General features: G+C 54.8%; 1 protein-coding gene across 1 annotated transcript; it reads left to right on the forward strand.

The window, feature by feature from the left end:
- Window positions 1-323: 323 nt before the first annotated feature.
- On the forward strand, window positions 324-23667 carry LOC138378991 (solute carrier family 41 member 3-like). The gene is made up of 7 exons (XM_069464275.1): window positions 324-416; window positions 698-845; window positions 1930-2065; window positions 3052-3131; window positions 19804-19938; window positions 21690-21838; window positions 22943-23667. The coding sequence occupies exons 1-7, from the start codon at window positions 324-326 to the stop codon at window positions 23150-23152; spliced, it is 951 nt and encodes a 316-aa protein (XP_069320376.1). The 3' UTR covers window positions 23153-23667.
- The last annotated feature ends 1218 nt before the right edge of the window (window positions 23668-24885 follow it).

The following is a 24885-nucleotide window of genomic DNA, read 5'->3' on the forward strand; positions in this document are numbered from 1 at the left end:
TTTATTTTTATTTTTGTTATGCCTAAAATTATATATATTTTTCCATCTTTAAAAGAGTCGCTCTTCTCTTCGCTGTGGGTGGCTGAGCTCTTTGTTTCTGCAGCCTTCTTCATGACCTGACGTGACTCGTTTCCGGGCTGGCATTGGCATTAGAGTTGCCACTATCCATGTCCAGGATGGGGCACCTCCCGGCACGGGCTCTGGACGGGCCACGCTTGGCAGGACGGAGACCGGCAGGCAGCCTGGGCCAGGGGAGGGTGAGAGCAGGGAAGGACAGGGAACAGACCAGTGGTGTGCAGAGGCCTCCGGGGTGGTTGCTGCGGATGGTGGGGCGTCCCCGTGGGGAGCGAGGTCAGCTGTCTGTGCTGCTGGAGGTGACTGAGCACTTTGGCCCAGACCAGCGTGTGGAGTTGCAGGCAAGAGCCTGCGTGGGCCTGAGCAAGGCCTGAGACAGAGACTACAACTCTAGAACATTCTGCGGTGGAAGGTGCCCCCAGCGAGGGAGCGGAGGTGGAAGGCATTTGTTTTCGAGGGAACTGGGTTGAAGGGAGGTGCTGGTGGTGGTTCTTCCTGGGGTTGGCGGGCGAGAGAGAGGAGGCAGAGGCGAGAGAGCAGGGGGCACGTGGCAGGGCAGGGAGGGGGGACGGTGGCCCCGGGGACCTTCCCTCGCTCACGTGTCTGATTTCTGCCCTGACAGGTGCCGGCCACCATCCTGGGGCTCCTGGCTGCGGTGGCCGCGCTGCTGCTGGGGGCCGCGTCCCGGGAGGAGCTGGACTTGGCCCAGGTGGAGCTGCTGTGCGCTAGCAGCGTGGTGACCGCCTTCCTCATGGCCTTCGCCCTGGGTGAGCTGCCGCGCCACACACCCGTCCCCGGGGACTCTGGGGACCCTGCCGGGCTCTAACTGGGGCGGGGGGTGCCCTCTCCCGGGTGGGGGCCTGGCCGTGGCTCTGCAGATGCCCTCGGCGGGCGGTCACTCTCCCCCGGCCAGCGTGCGACACCGGTTGTGCACACAGCCGGCCTGACACTTCCCGACCTGTCTCCCTCCGTCCATCCGGGCTGTCGTAGCAAGACGCCATGGACGGGGACGCTTGTGAACGACACAGTGACTTCTCACGGTGCTGGAGACTGGAAGTGTGAGATCAGGGTGGCGGCATGGCCGGGCGCTGGTGACGGTCCTCCCCGTGGCAGGTGGCACCTTCTCGCTGTGTCCTCACGTGGTGGAAGGGGCGAGGGAGCTGTCTGGGGCCCCTTGAGTGGCGCGAATCCCATGCATGGAGGCTGCACCCTTTGTTCTCCTCCAAGGTCCCCCTGCCTGTGTTCCCCTCCGAGGTCCCCCTGCCTTTGTTCCCCTCCTGTCCACTCCTACCAGGAAGTACTTTGTCTGTAGCCAACCTGGGGCAGAGGGACAGACGTGACGTGTTAGTGCAGAGAAGGAAAGAGGGCTTTAGGGGACGTTCCCAGTGGCACCTCCCAGGCTGCTTGCTGGCCACAGGTCTCGCGTGCCCAGCACTCTGTGCTCGCTTCCCCCTGTCTCCTGTCCGAGCAGGGGTGTTGACAACGTGCACCGAGGCTGTGCGTGTGGGTGCTGAGCGCGGTGCTAGCACGGGGCACGTCGCAGAAGTGTCACGCTGGGGCGGGAGGAGATGGAGCAGGGTGCTAAACAGGCATGGGGACATAGCAAGGGCGTCAGAGAAGTGGAGGTGGAGTATGGCAGGACCGGAGGACAGAGAGCAGCTCTCCCAGCTGCTTAGTGGGGCGGTAAAGGTTCTTTGGAAGGGGAGGTGGGGCAGGACTTCCCTCAGACTTCTAGTGCCTTCCATGCATTCCCAGCCCGCCCTCCCCTGTCCCCTGGCCAGGCCTTGCCCTGTGCTCTCCGGGCTTGTCCCACGAGCGGCGGGGGCGTCCCCTGTCTCTTTCCAGACAGGCGGTTTCTGATGCCCCTGGTCTGCCTCGGCCTCATGGCCCCGACCCCGCTGTGGCTCCTGGTCGCCAAGCAGAGCCTACCTGTCGTGAAGGTCCTGAAGTGCAGCTGGGTCCCCATCGTCCTCGCAATGGTCATCAGCAGGTGCGCCGGGCCGCGGCCACCGCCTCTGCGTCCTCCCTGAGAGCCATGAGGCCCTGAGCGTGGGTGACACTGGGTGCCCCGGGGGTCTGGGACAGAGTGGGACGTAGCCGTGGGCCCCTGAGGAACCCAGCACTGGTCGGGTCTGACCTTTTCACTTTCTCTTTCCTTGACCACAAACCCCGGGCCATGTTCACACCTGTTCACAGTTGGCAGAGCAGCAGGGGGACAGGAGGGAAGGTCAGGTGAAGGTCACGGTCGTCCCCTTTATGGTGGTGCCCTGGGACCCGGCTCTCAGTCCGCAGCTGCCAGAGCCCTGCTGGCCCGACCTCGTTTGGGCTGTGGCAGTGTCGCCGTGGGTCCATCAGTGTGCCAGGCCACCCTCCACGGCCCAGCCGCTGTGGGGTTTGTCCCTCCCCCCTGCGGCCCTGTCCTCGGGGCCCCTCTCCTGTTGGCACAGCGTGCCGGGGCGTCCCCACTCCATTCCCGTGTGTCCTCCCAGCTGCGACTCTCAGGGAGAAGAGCTGGCGAAGCCGCCTTTGGCTCCGGAAGCCGCCTGGCTCCTTGTCCACATGGACCCCGCTCCTCCAGGGCTCTGAGAAGTCGCAGGGGTGGCATTTTCCAAGAGCAGAGGGCGGGCACGAGGCGACCCTTGTGCAGGCTCTGTTGGCACCGAAGAGCATGTCGGTGCAGGGCAGGGGGTGTCCCGTGCGTGGTAGGGCCCAGCCGGCCGCACGGCCTCAGAAAGGTGGCATTCGTGTGTTTCATGGTGGCCTGGCATTCTCTGATGGCTTCTGGAGCCGCCGAGACGCAGATCAGAGGTGGCATAGGGAGGCTTGAGCAGGGTGCAGAGGACACGGCGGGGGCGGGGGGGCACCCGGCTGGTGGTGGCAGATACCGCGTGTCCGCTGAGACCGGGAGTCCTGGCTCACGAGGGCCCCTGTGAGCGCGCGCCCCTGGTCACCCGACCGCGTCTGCTTTCTCCCCAGTTTTGGAGGCTTGATCCTGAGCAAAACCATCTCTAAGCAGCAGTACAGAGGCATGGCCATATTCACTCCCATCATATGCGGTGAGTACGTGACGAGGACCGTGGGGTCCCCTGGGCTGGGTTGGACCCGGACGGCAGCTTCAGAGGAAGCTGGGCAGCTGTGACCCGCAGGGACCGTGGGGCTGGCTTTGCTCAGCTGGAAGGAGACCTGGGGGAGGAAGTGTCGCACGCTGCTCTCGGCAGCTCAAACCTGGTCCCTCATGGCATCACCAAGACGAGAGCTCTCTTTTTTTTTGTTTTTGTTTTTTTGAGACAGAGTCTCGCTCTGTGGCCCAGGCTAGAGTGCCGTGGCATCAGCCTCGCTCACAGCAACCTCAACCTCCTGGGCTCAAGCGATCCTCCTGCCTCAGCCTCCCGAGTAGCTGGGACAACAGGCATGCGCCACCATGCCCGGCTCATTTTTTCTCTATATATTTTTAGCTGTCCAGATCATTTCTTTCCATTTTTAGTGGAGATGGGGTCTCGCTCTTGCTCAGGCTGCTCTCGAACTCCTGACCTCGAGCGATCCTCCCGCCTCAGCCTCCCAGAGTGCTGGGATGACAGGCGTGAGCCACCTCGCCTGGCCAAGACAAGAGCTCTCTTGACAGAACCAAATCCCACGTCTCGAAGGCCCAGCGTTGAACCCAGGCTTTGTTGGCACCTGCTGACTGCATGTGGCCTTCAGAGCTGGAGTGTTGGGCTCTTGCGGTTTTATTCTTTTCTTTTCTTTACACTCCGTGGTGACATAAAAACTCATACGTTCACACATAAAAATCTGGAGGTCTGTCTGCTGCTTAAAAATGAAGACTGTCACAGTACTGGGCAGAAGTCGAGTCAGGGCCTGTGCGTTCCATTTTGCCACAATCCCCACCATGCCTTATTGTCTTACCCCTGACCCCCTTCACTTAACCTCCTAGACTTAGCCCCTGTGGGTGTTTGTGTTGACCACTTACTTCTCTTTAACCCAGGGTTGGCTTGGTGTCCGGTGTCTGATAAGGCTCTGTAAATGGCACTGGCCAATTAGGAGAGGAACCAAACGTAAGCTCTTGCCCAGTTAGCTTGGTCCCCGGAACCCCACCTTCTGGCCCTGCAGAAACGGGCTTCAGCCAGATGCCCTTAGGCAGCCCCTGCATGTCCACAGTGGCCCCTCCTTCCCCCGTAGGGGACCGTACCTGTGCTTCTTGCATGTTGGGGGCCACCCAGCACGTCTGCACCCTGACCGGGTCCCACGGGGCCTCCCCATGTGAGCAAGGGTGGCGGCAGATGGGTCGTGAGCTCGGAAGCATCTCCTTGGGTGAATGACCGACTCCGGTGCCTTCAGCAGCCAAGCAGACAGTTTGAGTTTGAATGGGTTGAGCAGGCAGGGCAGCGGCTAGACAGTAAGGAACGGTGGGGAGTGAGGCACATTGCTGGTCTGAAGGGCGTGGTTGGTGCCTGCCCGGCTCCAGCCCGGTGTCGCCTGGCACGACTGTAGACCCAGAGCTGCCAGGACCGACTTGTTCAGAGAAGCCTGGAATCTGGATCCAGGGCCTAGCTTGAAAATGGTACCAATTAATTAAGGGCTTTTCCCTCTTTTTCTTTCTTTCTTTCTTTTTTTTTTTTTTTTGAGACAGAGTCTCACTCTGTTGCCCGGGCTAGAGTGCCATGGCGTCAGCCTCGCTCACAGCAACCTCAGACTCCTGGGCTCAAGCGATCCTCCTGCCTCAGCCTCCCGAGTAGCTGGGACTACAGGTATGCGCCACCACGCCTGGCTAATTTTTTCTATAAATATAGTTTAGCTGTCCAAATCATTTCTTTCTGTTTTTTAGTAGGGACGGGGTCTGGCTCTTGCTCAGGCTGGTCTCGAACTCCTGACCTCAAGCGATCCCCCCGCCTCGGCCTCTCAGAGTGCTAGGATGACAGGCATTAGCCACTGCGCCCGGCTAGAAAACGTCTTTTCTCTGGGGCACTTCTGCTGGGACACACCTGCTTTGTCACCATGTGATCGTCTCTCCTCCCCGCTCCTCCCCACTCTTATCCTCTGTTTTCTTTCCTCTCTTTCCCACCTTGAGGTGAAAAAAAATCCCTTTCATTTTGTCAGATGGGCCAGTCTGAAGCCTAGTTCCTGTCCATCCCTGTGACCCGAGGTCAGCTCTCACCACAGGGGCTGACAAACACTCTTGGTGGACCCGTCCACCTGCTCCCTCTCTTCCCTTATCCCAACTTCCTTCCCGATTTCCCTCCCTTGCCCCCTTCCTCAAGCCAGCAGTTAGTTCCTGAGAACCTGCTCCGCCAGGCACGCTTCCCTGACTTTAAGAGATACAAGCTGTCAAGGTGACACGGTTGCTACTTTGATCCCACACTCAGGAGGCCGGGGCCACCCTGACTTGGTGCCAGGCAAGATCTGTGGTCAGTGGGAGGGAAAGAAAAGATACCAGGTGCTGGATCAACCCACAAAGGCTTCCTGGAGGAAGACAACTTAAAATAAGGGATGTAACTCAGAGACTGTCGTAGAGGAGGAGAAACCGGATTTTTTCCCCTCAGGTGTCGGTGGTAATCTGGTGGCCATTCAGACCAGCCGCATCTCCACCTACCTGCACATTTGGAGCAAGCCTGGGGTCCTGCCGTCCTGGACGCAAAAATTCTGGCCGAACCCTTGCTCCACTTTCTGTACGTCAGGTGAGTCTGCTGTTTATTTCTATATATAGTTTTAGCTGTCCAGATAATTTTTTTCTATTTTTAGTAGAGACGGGGGGGGGGGGGGGGGTCTCGCTTTTGCTCAGGCTGGTCTCGAACTCATGACCTCGAGTGATCTCCCGCCTCGGCCTCCCAGAGTGCTGGGATGACAGGCGTGAGCCACCGTGCCGGGCCTCATCCATGATTTCTGATGAGAAATTTGCCGTCATTTAAATGGTTTTTGCTGTGTATGTGTGGTGTCATATCTCTCCCTCACGTTGCAAACCTTCTTCTTTAGTTTTTATTAATAGAAGTTGGATTATGATATGTGTGGGTGTGGATTTCTTAGAGTTTATCCTATTTGGGGTTTGCTAAGCTCCCTGAATACATAGATTTATATCTTTCGCCAGATGCGGGAGATTTTAAGCCATTATTTGTTGTTTGAATTTTTTCTCAGCTCTCTTTCTCCTTTCTTTTTGATATTCTAATGAGATGAATGTTAGATCTTTTGTTGCAGTCACACAAGTCCCTGAGGTGCTGTTTACTTTTTTTTTTCAGTCTTTTATTCTCCTTTTTCAGATTGACTCATTTCTGTCATATTTTCTTCCAGTTGACTGATTTTTTCCTCTTCCCTCTCCATTCTGCCCTTGAGCCTGTTGAGTTGTTTGGGTTTTGTTTTTGTTGTTATTGTATTTGTTTAGCTTTAAAATGCCCATTTGGTTCTGCTTTGTGTCTTCTGTCTTCTGAGACTTTCAATTTTTTGCATTGTTTTCAAGAGCACTGCTTGTTGAAGCATGTTGATAATGTCTTCATGAACATTGTTTTTAGGAAATTCTGACACCTGTGTCATCTCAGTTTGGTGGTGTCTGTTGGTTATTTTTTCTCATCCAAGCTAAGATTTTTCTGGCTTCTTGTAGGAAGAATGATTTTAGATTAACTCTGGACATTTTGGGTATTACATTCTAAGCCTTTGGATCTTATTTGAATGTGATGTGGCTGGCCTGCTCTGACCGCAGCACTGGGGAAAAGGGAATGCACTGCTTACTTACTGCCTTGCTCCCAGGTGTGGTGGGCGTCCAGGTCCCCACCCAGCCTCCCTGATGCCCAGGGGAAGAGGAGCACCTTGTTACTGCTGGGCGGGGGGCCGTCCGGGATCCTCACTAGGTCTCTGACGTCACCTGGGCTGGAAGGGGGAGCGATGCCTTGTTTCTGCGCCCACATGGTTTCATTGACGTAGCAGGGGCCTCAGGACCATCGGGTAGGGATGAAAGTCCTGACTCTCAACTTAGCCTTCTCTGCCACCACCTCCGCCACGGAGGTCCCGGGCCACATCTGCCACTTTCCTGAACCTTTGGCTAAAAAGAGCAGACTTCTGTGGAGTCTTCTGTCCACTCCTGTGGGCCTTTCTGGGTTGATGACTTCTCCAGGGCCCGGTCTGGAAACAAACAAACATTTCAGGGAACTCAGCACCATGTTGGTCATGGCGTCCTAAGGCTCCTGGCCAGCCTGCCTTATGTCTCTACCTTTCGGAGTCGTCTTACATTTGTTTTGTGTATAACGTCCGTGGATTCTAGTTGTACTGAGTGGGAGGACTAGGAAGAGGCGTGTCTACCCCATCTTGTCCAGAAATGAAAGTCCCCGTTACATTTTCTCACTTGCCATTTGTATATGGAAAAGCTGTTTGTTGTTCTGTGTGATTTTTTTTTTCTTTTTTGAGACAGAGTCTCGCTCTGTCCCCCGGGCTAGAGTGCTGTGGCGTCAGCCTCTCTCACAGCAACCTCAGACTCCTGGGCTCAAGGGATCCTCCTGTCTCAGCCTCCCGAGTAGCTGGGACTACAGGCATGCACCACCATGCCCGGCTAATTTTTCTATATATATTTTTAGCTGTCCATATAATTTCTTTCTATTTTTAGTAGAGATGGGGTCTCGCTCTTGCTCAGGCTGGTCTAGAACTCCTGACCTCGAGCGATCCACACGCCTCCGCCTCCCAGATGTTCTGTGTGATTTATGCACCAAAGCATTTTATCGAATTCTCATTGTTTACATAGTTTTCCTGTAGATTTTCTAGAGTTTTCCTGCCAGCTGCCAGTAGTAGCTGCTTCTGATAGTTTTGCTTCTTCCTTTTTAGGCTTTTTTTAAAAGAATCTTTTTGTTCCTCATCTAATTTTTTTTTTTATCATGAATAGATATTGGTGCTGTTCTGCATTCTTACCCTCTCTCTCTCTGGTCTTTTATGGTATGTTTTAGCTTCTAAGATACATACGATTTTTTCTTCTCCTTTTCTGTTTTTTTTTTTTTTTTTTTTGAGACAGAGTCTAGCTCTCTCGCCCGGGCTAGAGTGCCATGGCGTCACCCTCGCTCACAGCAACCTCAGACTCCTGGGCTCAAGCGATCCTCCTGCCTCAGCCTCCCGAGTAGCTGGGACTACAGGCATGCACCACCATGCCCGGCTAATTTTTCTATATATATTTTTAGTTATCCAGGTAATTTCTTTCTATTTTTAGTAGAGACCGGGCACCAGTGAGCAGTTCTGGGAGCGTAGTGCCGACGCTGACATTTTCCAGTGTCCCCGAGCCGATGCCACTGGCACCTTCAGTGTGTTCCCTGACGCCACAGGGTGGGACTCAGGGAGTCCGAGGAGCTCCCCCGAGTCCCAGCGGCAGCTCGGGGCTCCCGTAAGGGAGGAGGAGGCGGAGGCGGCTGGGGTCAGCCTGGATGAGGGACCGAGGAGCCTGGAGACCTGGCCAGGGCCGTGTGGACCCGCCCAGGGCACCTTCTAGAAGGCGAATCATCTCGAGCGCCAAGGGACGGGGTTCAAGCGAACCAGGTGGAAGTCCCAGTGAGGTGTCGCGAGGGAGGCTCATAGGGCAGAGACAGTCACAGCTGGGGGGTGGCAGCAGGTCCACCTGTCTGGGGGGCGGCTGGAGAGCATGGGTGGGGACCACCGTCTCCAGCCGCTGCTCAGGGCCGCGCTTTAGACCCCAAGAGAAGCCGGAGGAAGGGGCCTGGCCAAGGTCGACACGTCCACTCTGGCGTCCACCCTTGAAACTCAGCAAGTGTGCCTCGGCTGTGTTTGATTTTCTGTCCTGGTCATCTTTTGTGTCCATTGGCTTTTGCACCAGGTGACAATCCTTCTGTGCCTGGCGGAAGTGCTGCTCCGGCTGACGTGGCACCATTCACTGGACCCCGACAGCCACTGCATCCCCTACCTCACGGGGCTCGGGGACCTGCTGGGGACCGGCCTCCTGGCACTATGCTTCCTCGTCGACTGGCTGCTGAGGAGCGCGCTCAGGCTGGACGGGGTCTGCGAACTGCCACCCGGACCTCCCTGACTGGGCTCCGATGGCCCCAGTGGCTCCACAGAACCTGCCCTCACGACAGCGGGACACGGAGTGCAGCTTCGCCCTCGCCGGGTCCTCGCCGCATGGTCCCGGCCTCGCTTCTGCAGTGGCCTTTTGTCATTGTCATCCTGCCGGGGAGACACGCGCACCTCGATGCTGCAGTGGGTACCCGGCCCGTGATGGAGCCCTGAGATTGGTAGCGTGTCGTGTGAGTGTCGGTGTGACTGTGTGTTTGTGTGCTTGGCGTGGGCGAGTGTGGAGTGGGGGGTCCAGCCCGAGACGCCAAGGAGGACGTGTGTCCCTGTGTCCGGCAAGGTGTTCGCTCCTGTCCGTGCCACGCGGCCCACGTCGGGGTGGAGCAGGAAGGAGCTCTTTTTTGTCCTCGAGCCTCAGGACTCGCGAGCTGTGGCTCAACTGCCGTCTTCAGCAGGGCCAGGGTCTGGGGTCCCTCTGCGGTTGCACCCTGAGAACGGGCAGCGCCCCCCCCAGGACGGGGCCTCCTCGAGCACCCCTTCCTCTGCTCCCAGCACTTAATCTTGTCACCGCTTTGTTTTTAGTTTCTGCTTTCCCTGTCAGCAAAAACCTTTGTTTGGACTTCATGGATCAGAGAAGCATAAAATAAAACATTGATCGTACTCTACTCGGACTTCCGTGTCTTTAAAGAAATTTCGTGCAGCCGCGAGGCCTGGGGTCTGTAAGTAACGAAAACTCTTTTTTTTTTTTTTTTAAGACAGAGTCTCGCTCTGTCACCCAGGCTAGAGTGCCGTGGCGTCAGCCTCGCTCACAGCAACCTCAGACTCCTGGGCTCAAGAGATCCTCCTGCCTCAGCCTCCCAAGTAGCTGGGACTACAGGCATGCGCCACTATGCCTGGCTAATTTTTTCTCTATATATTTTTAGCTGTCCATATAATTTTCTTTCTATTTTTAGGAGAGACCGGGTCTCGCTCTTGCTCAGGCTGGTCTCCAACTCCTGACCTCGAGCGATCCTCCCGCCTCAGCCTCCCAGAGTGCTGGGATGACAGGCGTGAGCCACCGCACACGGCCACAAATGGAGTTCTGACCCAGTTCTGATGAGTACTAGAGCCAAATGATCCACCAGTCTACCTGTTAGTCATTTCCTCAGTTCCCCTAAGCACAATCAGGATGGATACAGCAGCTGAGAAAACGCTCATTCTCAGTCCCTGCCCGTGGAATAGAAGTCATTATCTGGCAAAGCTCTAAAAATGAAAGAATCATCAAGACATTCCCGGATAAACAAGACCTGAGAGAATTTATAGCTAGTGTACTTGCCCTACAAGACATACTAAAAGGGAGTCTTTCAGGGAGAAATGAGGACACTTGAAAGTAATAGAAATTACTACCAGATAGTCATTTTGTTCCATAGAAAGAAATAACCAACACCAATAAAAGTAACTATATCATGTAAAAATCAGTATTAATGTATTTTTTATTTGTAATTCCTATTTTATTTCCATATATAATCCCTAAACTGTAACCCCAATGCTAACCTTGCCAACCACCAAAACCAACTCTAACCCTAACCCTAAATCCCTTACCCTCACCCCCAACCCCAACAATGACCCCTACCCTTACCCCTATGCCTACACTTTACCCTAATTCAAATGCTTACCTTAACCCCAACCCTGAACCCCAAAGCCTGAATTCCAATGCTCTGGCCTGAACCCTGAAGCCCTACCCTAAGCCTACTTTAAACCTAACCCCTAATCCCCAACCAGAATCCCTGTCACTAACTCCTAATCCGCAACCCTGATCTTTATCTCTAACCCCTAAACTCAAACCGTTAATCCTAACACTAAATTTCCCTGCCCCCCACCCCGTCCCTGCCTACTATTTGAGACGACAGGTAAAAGGGTGGGGGGTGGTCGGGGATGCCATGTTTGCTTCTACGAAGGCTCCTACCAGGGGCCGGAGCTGTAGGTGTAGGACTCCTCCACGCCCGGTCTGCCCCCCGCCATGATGGGCGTCACCACCCTCACCCTCGCCAGCGCCCATCTGCGCCCTTGTCCTGGCCGCCCGGCTCCTGTCCGCCCGGCTCCTGTCCGCGCCCTCGCCCACACCTTCCTCGCCTCCCGGCCCGGCCGCCATCCGCGCCCTCGTCACCTCCTGTCCCGGTCCTTGCCTGCGCCCTTGTGGCCTCCCTTCTGGCCCCCGTCCTGCCCCGCGTCTGCGCCCTCCTCAGCACCCGGCCTGGCCCTCATCACCTCCTGTCCCATCCCGGCCCCCGTCCATGCCCTCGTCGGCCCCCGTCCCGCCCCGCGTCTGCGCCCTAGGTGGCCCCCTCCTCGGCTCCCGTCCGGGCCCAACCTACGCCCTCTGGGGCTCCCGCCCACGCCCCATCCGGGTCTGCGCCCCGCCCCCTCCTCCCCGTGTCCCTCCTCGCCTGCCCTTGTGCCCGCACGTCCCCATTTGCGCCGGCGCCCTGGCGTGTCCTTATCCGCGTCCATCCTCACTGTCACCGGCTCTCACCGCCTCCCGTCCTGGCACGCGCCCTTCCCTGCCCGGTCCCCGCCTGCTGGGCCCCTGCCCTGCCCCGGGAGCGGCGCCGCACCCCGGGCTCACCCGGCGACCCGTGCCCTCCTGCGCGCCCCCGGGGTGGCCGGGCCTGCGGCAGCATGAGCTCCGACGGCCACCTGGTGCGCACCGGCTGGCTGAGGAAGTCGCCCCCCGAGAGGAAGTTGAGGCGCTTTGTGAGTATGGGCGTGGGGGGGGGGGGTTGGCGGCAGAGGGGCAGGGGTCGCCGAGGGAATGTGCTGATGGGGAGGATTCTCTATCCAGGGGAAATTTGCATGAAGGCAAAAATACCGATCTTGTCAGATTCCAGATAATTCCACTGGTTAGAGAATCCAGGAGTCTGGCACTGCTGTATCCTTGCCTCCGTGCCTCCATTTCCCCCCCGAGACATGAGGACAACATTACCCCGTGCTGTTAGGTTGTTCCAAAGATGCGAAGTAACTCCAATAAAAGCCTTAGCACTGTGCCTTCTACCTAGCGAATATCCACTTCCGTCTGCCTACAGCGAGGAAGCAGAAGAACTATCTCGTGCGCCTCCAGGAAGGACGACTGTGTAGGTTCACAGCGTGCGTGGAGGGTATTTCAGGTAAATTACAGGTGATACAAAGAGTGTCGGGAGGATGAAGACTGAAGCTGAGCGATCAGAAGCTCCCAGACATCTGCCTGTAGATTTGGGTGTTGTATTATTCCATTGTCCACCGAAGTCCCATCTGTGTGCGGCCACCTTCACCACTGTTCCTCTCACCTCCTCCCACCCAGACCATTCATGTCCAGCAACATTGGCAGAAGAGCAAGCCTGGGAAATCAGGCTGCCGGGGTTTGAAGTCCGGCTCTGCCACATCGTTGTCCCCAAGTGTTTATATAATACAAGGAATGCGAAGATGGATGAACACTTAGAACGGTGTGATTCATCCAGTTGAGAGAAGAAAGGAGAAAACTCACTTGCTCATCTCAATGGATGCAAGAAAGTATTTGGCAAAATTTCAAAAAAGGATTAGGAAATTACCTATATCACTGAAAAGCCTACGGCTAATGTAATTTTAACTTGTAAAATACTGAATGTTTTGCCCCCAAGGTCAAGAGTAAATCAAGGATGTCTGTGCTGACCGTTTTTATGGGATGTTGGACTGGAGGCTCTAGTCCATGTAACAAGGTAGTAAACAGAAAGAAAAAGGCATACAGGGCTGGGCCCGGTGGCTCCCGCCTGTCATCCCAGCACTCTGGGAGGCCGAGGCGGGCAGATCGTTTGAGCTCAGGAGTTCGAGACCAGCCTGAGCAAGAGGGAGACCCCGTCTCTACTAAAAAAATAGAAAGAAATCATATGGACAGCTAAAAATATGTATTAAAAATAAATTAGCCGGGCATGGTGGCGCATGCCTGTAGTCCCAGCTACTCGGTAGGCTTAGGCAGGAGGATCGCTTGAGCCCAGGAGTTGGAGGTTGCTGTGAGCTAGGCTGATGCCACGGCACTCTAGCCCGGGCGGCAGAGCGAGACTCTGTCTCAAAAAAACAAAAGAAAGAAAGAAAGAAAGAGGCATACAGATTCCAAATGAAGAAATAAAATTGTCTTTATTCTCCTAAGACATGATTGTGTACGGAGGAACTTCGAAGAAATCTACCCCTAAAATTCCATATTACAACTAAGTGAATTTAGCAAGATCACAGGAGTAAAGGTCAATATACAAACTTTGTTGCCAGTGCATAGAAATGCGGGTGCATAATTAGAAAATAAAACGAAATATTGTTAATTACAATAGCATGAAAACATAAAGTATTGGAAAGTAAAGCAACATGTAATATCTCTGCCTTGAAAACTACCAAACGTTGCCGAGAGAAATTAAAGAAGACCTAAATAAATTGATAAATGTGCCAGGTTGGTGGGTGGAGAGCCTCAATATTGTTAACATATCCGTCTTCCCCAAATTCAGCTTGAGTCCATGCAGTCAAAACCCAGTTTCTTTATACTCAAAATGTCAGAACGAGTGAGTAGGAATGTTAGATTTAGAAGCCAGGTCTCCTGAGTTCCGGTCTAGAGCTAGAAAACAATTTCTCATCTTCTCATTGCATTGTACCAGAAATTTCTGTAAGAAAGCCCTTTTCTCATATTGTCAGGCCAACCAGTGCCTGTTCTGTTAGTCAGCTGGGTGGTAAATTCTTTCCTAAAGGGAAGCCTCACCTTTCTTTTTTCCCTGTTATTTGCAGTTTACATGTATGATGTAGGACGCCAAGGCAAGAGGACAGCCAAGGGTGGTTTTGTTTTTTGTCTTTTTTTTTTTTGAGACAGTCTCGCTCTGTAGCCTGGGCTAGAGTGCCGTGGCGTCAGCCTTGCTCACAGCAACCTCCGACTCCTGGGCTCAAGCGATCCTCCTGCCTCAGCCTCCCGAGTAGCTGGGACCACAGGCATGCACCACCACGCCCGGCTGCTCTTTTCTATATATGTTTTTAGTTGTCCAGCTACTTTATCGTTTTTAGTAGAGACGGGGTCTCGCTCTTGCTCAGGCTGGTCTCGAACTCCTGACCTCGAGTGATCCTCCCGCGTCGGCCTCCCAGAGTGCTAGGATAACAGGCGTGAGCCACTGCGCCCGGCCAGCCAAGGGTTTTAACTGAGTCAGGAGGAACTTGCTTTCAATCAGGTCTTTAGTGGTGCGTCTTCTAGAAAGTGCCTTCAGATCTCTCACAGACCTTGCCAGATCAGCATATCAATTTGGTGCTCAGCAGCGAAAGAAATGGTCAACAGAGTGAACACATAACCTGCAGGAACGGAGAAAATATTTGAAAACAATACATCCATCCAGCAGGGGACTGGTATCCAGAATGTCTAAGAAACTCCATGACAACACCACCACCACCACCAACAGCGCCATTAAAATGCGAGCTGAGGACATGAATAGACATTTTTCCAGAGAAGACAGACAAATGGCCAAGAACCATATGAAAATGCTCAGCATCACTAATCATCAGGGAAAGGCAAATTAAAATCACAATGCGATATCATCTTACACCAATCAGAATGGCTATTACTAAAAACACAAAAAATAGAGGTTGGCAAGGATGCAGAGAAAAGAGAACTCATATACACTCTTGCTGGGAATGGAAATTAGTGAAACCTCTCTGGAAAACACTATAGGGGTTTGTCAAAGGACTACAAATAGAACTACCATTGGATCCTGCAGTCCCACTTCTGGGTATCTTGTGAAAGGAAAGGAAATCAACGTATAAAAAAGAAACTTGTACTCATGTTGACCACAGCACTATTTACAGTAGCGAAGATGTGGAGTGAACCTAGGTGTCCATCCATGGAGGATTGGCTAAAGCGCATGTGGTGTGTATAGACCATGGATTGCTAGTCAGCCATAAAAAAGAGTGACTTTGAGTTTTGTTTTGTTTTGTTTTGTTTTTTTTTTAGACATAGTCTCACTGTGTTGCCTGGGCTAGAGTGCCGTGGCGTCAGCCTAGCTCACAGCAACCTCAAACTCCTGGGCTCAAGCCATCCTCCTGCCTCAGCCTCCCAAGTAGCTGGGACTACAGGCATGTGCCACCATGCCCGGCTAATTTTTTCGACATATTTTTAGTTGTCCAGCTAATTTCTTTCTATTTTTTTAGTAGAGACGGGGTCTTGCTCTTGCTCAGGCTGGTCTCGAGCTCCTGAGCTCAAACGATCCTCCCGCGTTGGCCTCCCAGAGTGTTGGAATGACAGGCATGAGCCACCGCGCCCGGCCGACTGCACGGTTTTTGCAGAAACATGGATAGAACTGGAGGCCATTATCTTAACTGCAACAAATCAGACACAAATACCACATATTCTCACTTAGAAGTGGCAGCTACATAGCGCGTCCTCATGGAAGGAGAGTGTGGAGATGGACGATGTAGATGGGTGTGGGCGGTGATGGGAAGTTGTCTGGTGGGTACCATGTGCATTGCTCTACTGACGGGTGCACTGCAGGCCCTGATGGCTCCGCCATGTGACACAGCAGTGTAGGCAGAAACAAAAACCAACAGCAACAACAAAAATGACTTGATGAGGACACAAAAGAGGGAGGAAGGGAGAAAGAAGCAAGGGAGTGATGAGAATCATGGATCACAGAAGCAGAGGTGGATGAGGAGGGAAATGAGGACAGAGACCGAAGGTGAGAGGCGGGCCGGGCGTGGTGGCTCACGACTGTCATCCCAGCACCCTGGGAGGCCAAGGCGGGAGGATCGCTCGAGGTCAGGAGTTGGAGACCAGCCTCAGCAAGAGCGAGACCCCGTCTCTACTAAAAATAGAAAGAAATTAGCTGGACAGCTAAAAATATATATATAGAAAATGAGCTGGGCGTGGTGGCGCACGCCTGTAGTCCCAGCTACTCGGGAAGCTGAGGCAGAAGGATCGCTTGAGCCCAGGAGTCTGAGGTTGCTGTGAGCGAGGCTGACGCCACGGCACTCTAGCCTGGACGACAGAGCGAGACTCTGTCTCAAAAAAACACAAAATAAAAGGTGAGAGGCGCAAGGTTGTGGGAGTCAGAATGCAGGTCTCCGTGATAAGGACCAAATCCTTGGCATTAACGGTGCTTCAAGGCTGTCTCCAAGGGGGACTGGGTTCGTTTGTGTGACAGAGACCCTGAGGTAGGGCTGGGCAGGCGGAGGTGACCCCTGTCACACATCTGAGATCACATCCAACCAAGTGAATGACTCAATCAGAAATCACAGCCCTCCTGAGCTAAAGCATGCAAACGTCGCACCCTACCAGGTAGAGATGACGCCTGTTGCCATGGTGACATGCCTCAGTTCCCTCCTGACCTTAAGCATGGAAACGCCGCACGCTACTGTGCAGAGATGATGCCTGTTGCCATGGTGACATGCCTCAGTTTATCCTCCGCTTCGGCAACTCTGGGGAAACCTGAAAGGGAGGCTGAGGCCAGGTGCAAGGGCCAAGCCCGTACCCTTCCCTTGGCGACATCCGAGGACCCGTTAAGAGCTTTGCACTAACTGGTGAATCGTTCCCTCTGCTCATTCCTTCCCGGTGGGGTTTAGGCCTGGAAGAATCGCTGGTTCGTCCTTCGGAGGGGCAAGATGAGCGGGGACCCGAAAGTTCTGAAATACTACAAGCACGAACACGCCAAGACGCCCCTGCGGGTCATCGACCTCAGCTCCTGCGAGCAGGTGCATGCTGGTGTCACCCTGGCCCTCAACAAGAAGGAGTTGCGGGGGCGTTTCGTGTTTGGCATCAGGACCAGGAAGCGCACCTTTTACCTGGTGGCTGAGACACGGGAGGACATGAGAAAGTGGGTTGAGAGCATCTGCCAGGTGCTCGGCTTCCAGAAGGCGGGGGACAGCATAGGTAGGAGGACAGATGTGGGCCCTTCTCAGAAGGGGCCGGGACGAGGCCCTCGGACCCTTGGCAGTGAGGGCAGCTCCGGCTGAGCTTTCCCGGTGGACAGGGGAGTGACAGGCAGAGGGGAAGAATGTCAGGGGTCAGCCAGATGTCAGGGGGCCTCCTGGCCCCGGATATGCTCCAGTGGGGAACCAGCAAATGCAGGATTGTGCTGAGGCTGGGCGTGTTTGGTGGTGTCTCTTCAGGCAGCTGACGCTGCTGCTGTCCCTCGGCCCCTGCCTCCCCCGCACCCCGTGCCCTGTGGCTGTCCCCAGGGCAGGTCTCACCTGGGCCCTCCTCTGGCCACCCCTGGCTCTCCCGGTGCCTCTATTTCAGGCCAGCCTGCACGGTGGCCCTGTGCTCTGCGCTTCTGGGTTTTCTTGCTTAGGGTCCTTTGTGGTGGCTTTTGATGTAGGATCTGGTGTGCCTTCATGTCCCCTTGGCAGGGGACAGGCGGGAGGAGCAAACGCTTTATGTTTGGGATTTGAGAACCTTCACAGGAGAGTAATTTAGCTGCTTGGAATGAGGTGTTTTGTTTTTTGTTTTTTTTTTTTTTTTTTTTGAGACAGAGTCTCGCTCTGTCACCCAGGCTAGAGTGCCGTGGTGTCAGCCTCGCTCACAGCAACCTCAACCTCCTGGGCTCAAGCGATCGTCCTGCCTCAGCCTCCCGAGTAGCTGGGACAACAGGCATGCGCCACCATGCCCGGCTCATTTTTTCTCTATATATTTTTAGCTGTCCAGATCATTTCTTTCCATTTTTAGTGGAGATGGGGTCTCGCTCTTGCTCAGGCTGCTCTCGAACGCCTGACCTCGAGCGATCCTCCCAGAGTGCTGGGATAACAAGCGTGAGCCACCGCACCTGGCCAAGACAAGAGCTCTCTTGACAGAACCAAATCCCACGTCTCGAAGGCCCAGGGTTGAACCCAGGCTTTGTTGGCACCTGCTGACTGCATGTGGCCTTCAGAGCTGGAGTGTTGTGCTCTTGCGGTTTTTTTCTTTTCTTTTCTTTACACTCCGTGGTGACATAAAAACTCATACGTTCACACATAAAAATCTGGATGTCTGTCTGCTGCTTAAAAATGAAGACTGTCACAGTACTGGGCAGAAGTCGATTCAGGGCCTGTGTGTTCCATTTTGCCACAATCCCCACCATGCCCTATTGTCTTACCCCTGACCCCCTTCACTTAACCTCCTAGACTTAGGCCCTGTGGGTGTTTGTGTTGACCACTTACTTCTCTTTTAACCCAGGCTTGGCTTGGTGTCCGGTGTCTGATAAGGCTCTGTAAATGGCACTGGCCAATTAGGAGAGGAACCAAACGTAAGCTCTTGCCCAGTTAGCTTGGTCCCCGGAACCCCACCTTCTGGCCCTGCAGAAACGGGCTTCAGCCAGATGCCCTTAGGCAGCCCCTGCATGTCCACAGTGGCCCCTCCTTCCCCCATAGGGGACCGTACCTGTGCTTCTTGCATGTTTGGGGCCACCCAGCACGTCTGCACCCTGACTGGGTCCCACGGGGCCTCCCCATGTGAGCAAGGGCGGCGGCAGATGGGTCGTGAGCTCGGAAGCATCTCCTCGGGTGAATGACCGACTCCGGTGCCTTCAGCAGCCAAGCAGACAGTTTGAGTTTGAATGGGTTGAGCAGGCAGGGCAGCGGCTAGACAGTAAGGAACGGTGGGGAGTGAGGCACATTGCTGGTCTGAAGGGCGTGGCTGGTGCCTGCCTGGCTCCAGCCCGGTGTCGCCTGGCACGACTGTAGACCCAGAGCTGCCAGGACCGACTTGTTCAGAGAAGCCTGGAATCTGGAGCCAGGGCCTAGCTTGAAAATGCTACCAATTAATTAAGGGCTTTTCCCTCTTTTTCTTTCTTTCTTTCTTTTTTTTTTTTTTTTTAGACAGACTCTCACTCTGTCGCCCGGGCTAGAGTGCCATGGCGTTAGCCTCGCTCACAGCAACCTCAGACTCCTGGGCTCAAGCGATCCTCCTGCCTCAGCCTCCCGAGTAGCTGGGACTACAGGTATGCGCCACCACGCCTGGCTAATTTTTTCTATAAATATAGTTTAGCTGTCCAAATCATTTCTTTCTGTTTCTTAGTAGAGACGGGGTCTGGCTCTTGCTCAGGCTGGTCTCGAACTCCTGACCTCAAGCGATCCCCCGCCTCGGCCTCCCAGAGTGCTAGGATGACAGGCGTGAGCCACTGCACCCGGCTAGAAAACGTCTTTTCTTAAAAGCCCTCTGGCCACCCAGCGTGAGAGGTGTCCGGGGCACTTCTGTTGGGACACATCTGCTTTGTCACCATGTGATCGTCTCTCCTCCCCGCCCCTCCCCGCTCTTATCCTCTGTTTTCTTTCCTCTCCTTCCCACCTTGAGGTGAAAAAAAATCCCTTTCTTTTTTCAGATGGGCCAGTCTGAAGCCTGGTTCCTGTCCATCCCTGTGACCCGAGGTCAGCTCTCACCACAGGGGCTGACAAACACTCTTGGTGGACCCGTCCACCTGCTCCCTCTCTTCCCTTATCCCAACTTCCTTCCCGATTTCCCTCCCTTGCCCCCTTCCTCAAGCCAGCAGTTAGTTCCTGAGAACCTGCTCCGCCAGGCACGCTTCCCTGACTTTAAGAGATACAAGCTGTCAAGGTGACACGGTTGCTACTTTGATCCCACACTCAGGAGGCCGGGGCCACCCTGACTTGGTGCCAGGCAAGATCTGTGGTCAGTGGGAGGGAAAGAAAAGATACCAGGTGCTGGATCAACCCACAAAGGCTTCCTGGAGGAAGACAACTTAAAATAAGGGATGTAACTCAGAGACTGTTGTAGAGGAGGAGAAACCGGATTTTTTTTCCCCTCAGGTGTCGGTGGCAATCTGGTGGCCATTCAGACCAGCCGCATCTCCACCTACCTGCACATTTGGAGCACGCCTGGGGTCCTGCCGTCCTGGACGCAAAAATTCTGGCCGAACCCTTGCTCCACTTTCTGTACGTCAGGTGATTCTGCTGTTTTTTTTTTTTTTTTTTTGGAGATAGAGTCTCACTCTGTCACCCAGGCTAGAGTGCCGTGGCGTCAGCCTCGCTCACAGAAACCTCAGACTCCTGGGCTGAAGCGATCCTCCTGCCTCAGCCTCCCGAGTAGCTGGAACTACAGGCATGCGCCACCACGCCCGGCTCATTTTTTCTATAAATATAGTTTAGCTGTCCAAATCATTTCTTTCTGTTTCTTAGTAGAGACGGGGTCTGGCTCTTGCTCAGGCTGGTCTCGAACTCCTGACCTCAAGCGATCCCCCGCCTCGGCCTCCCAGAGTGCTAGGATGACAGGCGTGAGCCACTGCACCCGGCTAGAAAACGTCTTTTCTTAAAAGCCCTCTGGCCACCCAGCGTGAGAGGTGTCCGGGGCACTTCTGTTGGGACACATCTGCTTTGTCACCATGTGATCGTCTCTCCTCCCCGCCCCTCCCCGCTCTTATCCTCTGTTTTCTTTCCTCTCCTTCCCACCTTGAGGTGAAAAAAAATCCCTTTCTTTTTTCAGATGGGCCAGTCTGAAGCCTGGTTCCTGTCCATCCCTGTGACCCGAGGTCAGCTCTCACCACAGGGGCTGACAAACACTCTTGGTGGACCCGTCCACCTGCTCCCTCTCTTCCCTTATCCCAACTTCCTTCCCGATTTCCCTCCCTTGCCCCCTTCCTCAAGCCAGCAGTTAGTTCCTGAGAACCTGTTCCGCCAGGCACGCTTCCTTGACTTTAAGAGATACAAGCTGTCAAGGTGACACGGTTGCTACTTTGATCCCACACTCAGGAGGCCGGGGCCACCCTGACTTGGTGCCAGGCAAGATCTGTGGTCAGTGGGAGGGAAAGAAAAGATACCAGGTGCTGGATCAACCCACAAAGGCTTCCTGGAGGAAGACAACTTAAAATAAGGGATGTAACTCAGAGACTGTTGTAGAGGAGGAGAAACCGGATTTTTTTTCCCCTCAGGTGTCGGTGGCAATCTGGTGGCCATTCAGACCAGCCACATCTCCACCTACCTGCACATTTGGAGCACGCCTGGGGTCCTGCCGTCCTGGACGCAAAAATTCTGGCCGAACCCTTGCTCCACTTTCTGTACGTCAGGTGATTCTGCTGTTTTTTTTTTTTTTTTTTTTGGAGATAGAGTCTCACTCTGTCACCCAGGCTAGAGTGCCGTGGCGTCAGCCTCGCTCACAGAAACCTCAGACTCCTGGGCTGAAGCGATCCTCCTGCCTCAGCCTCCCGAGTAGCTGGAACTACAGGCATGCGCCACCACGCCCGGCTCATTTTTTCTATATAGAGTTTTAGCTGTCCAGATAATTTTTTTCTATTTTTAGTAGAGACGGGGTCTCGCTCTTGCTCAGGCTGGTCTCGAACTCCTGACCTCGAGCGATCCTCCCGCCTCGGCCTCCAAGAGTGCTGGGATGACAGGCGTGAGCCACCATGCCCGGCCCTTTCTGTGTTCTTATTTTGGTGAAATACATCCTCCTAACACATTTCTTGTTTCTGATTGCTCAAATCTTGCCTGTCTCTCTTTCCTAAAATATCGGCTCCATCAGGGAAGGGACGAGGCTGTAGCCCCATCTGCCAGAGCCGCCTGCCACCGAGTCGGTGCCCAGTGACACGTGTGAGAGGAAGGAATGAATGAATGTGGATACCTCGCTGAGACCGTCACATGTCAAGATGGCCTCTGCTGTCAGGCAGGTCACACAAACTTCTTGATCCTCTTTCTTCCAGAAACCAACTCCATGTCCGCTCGAGTCCTCCTCTTTCTGGTTGTCCCAGGCCACCTGGTTTTCTTCTATGTCATCTCCCTGCTGGAAGGTCCGTCGGTCCCCGACAGCAAGACCTTCGTGGTGCTCTACCTGCTGGCAGGCCTGCTGCAGGTAAGGGTGACGCAGCACAGCAGGGCAGCTGGCTCTGGCCGGTGTCCTGGGAGAGACGCTGAGCCGGGGGACGGGGGACGGTGGGGTCCCCGGATAGAAAGGACGCAGTCTGCATCTTCTAGGAGTTGAGTCGAGGGTGTGGCCTGGACACTATACACTATATCCTGTGCATTGCATGTTGCATGCCACACAGTGCATGCTACATGCTACACGCTACACGCTACACGCCGCACACTCTCCACCAGAGGGTAGAAAGAGCAGCCCTGGGCATGTGGCGTGTTCCCGTGGAGCAGGCCGGCGCGTGGGCTCACTGGGCCAGGTTCCCACAGGTGGTGGACAGGCGGGGACCAGACCCCTGCCCACGGGGCTGCTGCCAGACACGCGTGGACTCTGGGCAGGGCTGGATGGCAGTGAGGATGGGGGTGGGGTGCTCTGCCGAGACTGCAGGGGGCTGGCGTCCCCAGCAGGCCAGGGGCTTCTGCAGGGGGGACTCCGGGCACCAGTGAGCAGTTCTGGGAGCGTAGTGCTGACGCTGACATTTTCCAGTGTCCCCGAGCCGATGCCACTGGCACCTTCAGTGTGTCCCTGACGCCACAGGGTGGGACTCAGGGAGTCCGAGGAGCTCCCCCGAGCCCCAGCGGCAGCTCGGGGCTCCCGTCAGGGAGGAGGAGGCGGAGGCGGCTGGGGTCAGCCTGGATGAGGGACCGAGGAGCCTGGAGAGCTGGCCAGGGCCGTGTGGACCCGCCCAGGGCACCTTCTAGAAGGGCGAACCGTCTCGAGCGCCAAGGGACGGGGTTCAAGCGAACCAGGTGGAAGTCCCAGTGAGGTGTCGCGAGGGAGGCTCATAGGGCAGAGACGGTCGCAGCTGGGGGGCGGCAGCAGGTCCGTCTGGGGGGCGGCTGGAGAGCATGGGTGGGGACCACCGTCTCCAGCCACTGCTCGCGCTCAGGGCCCGGCTTTAGACCCCAAGAGAAGCCGGAGGAAGGGGCCTGGCCAAGGTTGACACGTCCACTTTGGCGTCCACCCTTGAAACTCAGCAAGTGTGCCTCGGCTATTTGATTTTCTGTCCTGGTCATCTTTTGTGTCCACTGGCTTTTGCACCAGGTGACAATCCTTCTGTACCTGGCAGAAGTGCTGGTCCGGCTGACGTGGCACCATTCGCTGGACCCTGACAGCCACTGCATCCCCTACCTCACGGGGCTCGGGGACCTGCTGGGGACCGGCCTCCTGGCACTGTGCTTCCTCTTCGACTGGCTGCTCAGGAGCACACTGGGGCCGGACGGGGTCCCCGAACTGCCACCCAGACCTCCCTGACTGGGCTCCGATGGCCCCAGTGGCTCCGCAGAACCTGCCCTCACGACAGCGGGACACGGAGTGCAGCTTCGCCCTCGCCGGGTCCTCGCTGCGTGGTCCCGCCCTCGCTTCTGCAGTGGCCTTTTGTCATTGTCATCCTGCCGGGGAGACACGTGCACCTCGACGCTGCAGTGGGTATCCGGCCTGTGACAGAGCCCTGAGATTGGTAGCGTGTCGTGTGAGTGTCGGTGTGACTGTGTGTCTGTGTGCTTGGCGTGGGCGTGTGCGGAGTGGGGGGGTCCAGCCCGAGACGCCAAGGAGGACGTGTGTCCCTGTGTCCTGCAAGGTGTTCGCTCCTGTCCGTGCCACGCGGCCCACGTCGGGGTGGAGCAGAAAGGAGCTCTTTTTTGTCTTCGAGCCTCAGGACTCGCGAGCTGTGGCTCAACTGCCATCTTCAGCAGGGCCAGGGTCTGGGGTCCCACTGCGGCTGCACCCTGAGAACAGGCAGCGCCCCCCCCAGGACGGGGCCTCCTCGAGCACCCCTTCCTATGCTCCCGGCACTTAATCTTGTCACCGCTTTGTTTTTAGTTTCTGCTTTCCCTGTCAGCAAAAACCTTTGTTTGGACTTCATGGATCAGAGAAACATAAAACATTCATCGTATTGTACTCGGACTTCTGTGTCTTTAAAGAAAGTTCGTGCAGCCGCGAGGCCTGGGGTCTGTAAGTAACGAAAACTCTTTTTTTTTTTTTTTTAAGACAGAGTCTCGCTCTGTCACCCAGGCTAGAGTGCCGTGGCGTCAGCCTCGCTCACAGCAACCTCAGACTCCTGGGCTCAAGCGATCCTCCTGCCTCAGCCTCCCGAGTAGCTGGGACTACAAGCATGCGCCACCATGCCTGGCTAATTTTTTCTTTATATATTTTTAGCTGTCCATATAATTTTCTTTCTATTTTTAGGAGAGACCGGGTCTCGCTCTTGCTCAGGCTGGTCTCCAACTCCTGACCTCGAGCGATCCTCCCGCCTCAGCCTCCCAGAGTGCTGGGATGACAGGCGTGAGCCACCGCGCATGGCCACAAATGGAGTTCTGACCCAGTTCTGATGAGTACTAGAGCCAAATGATCCACCAGTCTACCTGTTAGTCATTTCCTCAGTTCCCCTAAGCACAATCAGGATGGATACAGCAGCTGAGAAAACGCTCATTCTCAGTCCCTGCCCGTGGAATAGAAGTCATTATCTGGCAAAGCTCTAAAAATGAAAGAGTCATCAAGACATTCCCGGATAAACAAGACCTGAGAGAATTTATAGCTAGTGTACTTGCCCTACAAGACATACTAAAAGGGAGTCTTTCAGGGAGAAATGAGGACACTTGAAAGTAATAGAAATTACTACCAGATAGTAATTTCTTTCCATAGAAAGAAATAACCAACACCAATAAACGTAACTATATCATGTAAAACTCAGTATTAATGTATTTTTTATTTGTAATTCCTATTTTATTTCCATATATAATCCCTAAACTCTAACCCCAATGCTAACCTTGCCAACTACCAAAACCAACTCTAACCCTAAATCCCTTACCCTCACCCCCCAACCCCAACAATGACCCCTACCCTTATCCCTATGCCTACACTTTACCCTAATTCAAATGCTTACCTTAACCCCAACCCTGAATTCCAATGCTCTGGCCTGAACCCTGAAGCCCTACCCTAAGCCTACTTTAAACCTAACCCCTAATCCCCAACCAGAATCCCTGTCA

This window comes from Eulemur rufifrons, chromosome 30, assembly GCF_041146395.1.
Source record: "Eulemur rufifrons isolate Redbay chromosome 30, OSU_ERuf_1, whole genome shotgun sequence".
Taxonomy (NCBI): Eukaryota; Metazoa; Chordata; class Mammalia; order Primates; family Lemuridae; genus Eulemur; species Eulemur rufifrons.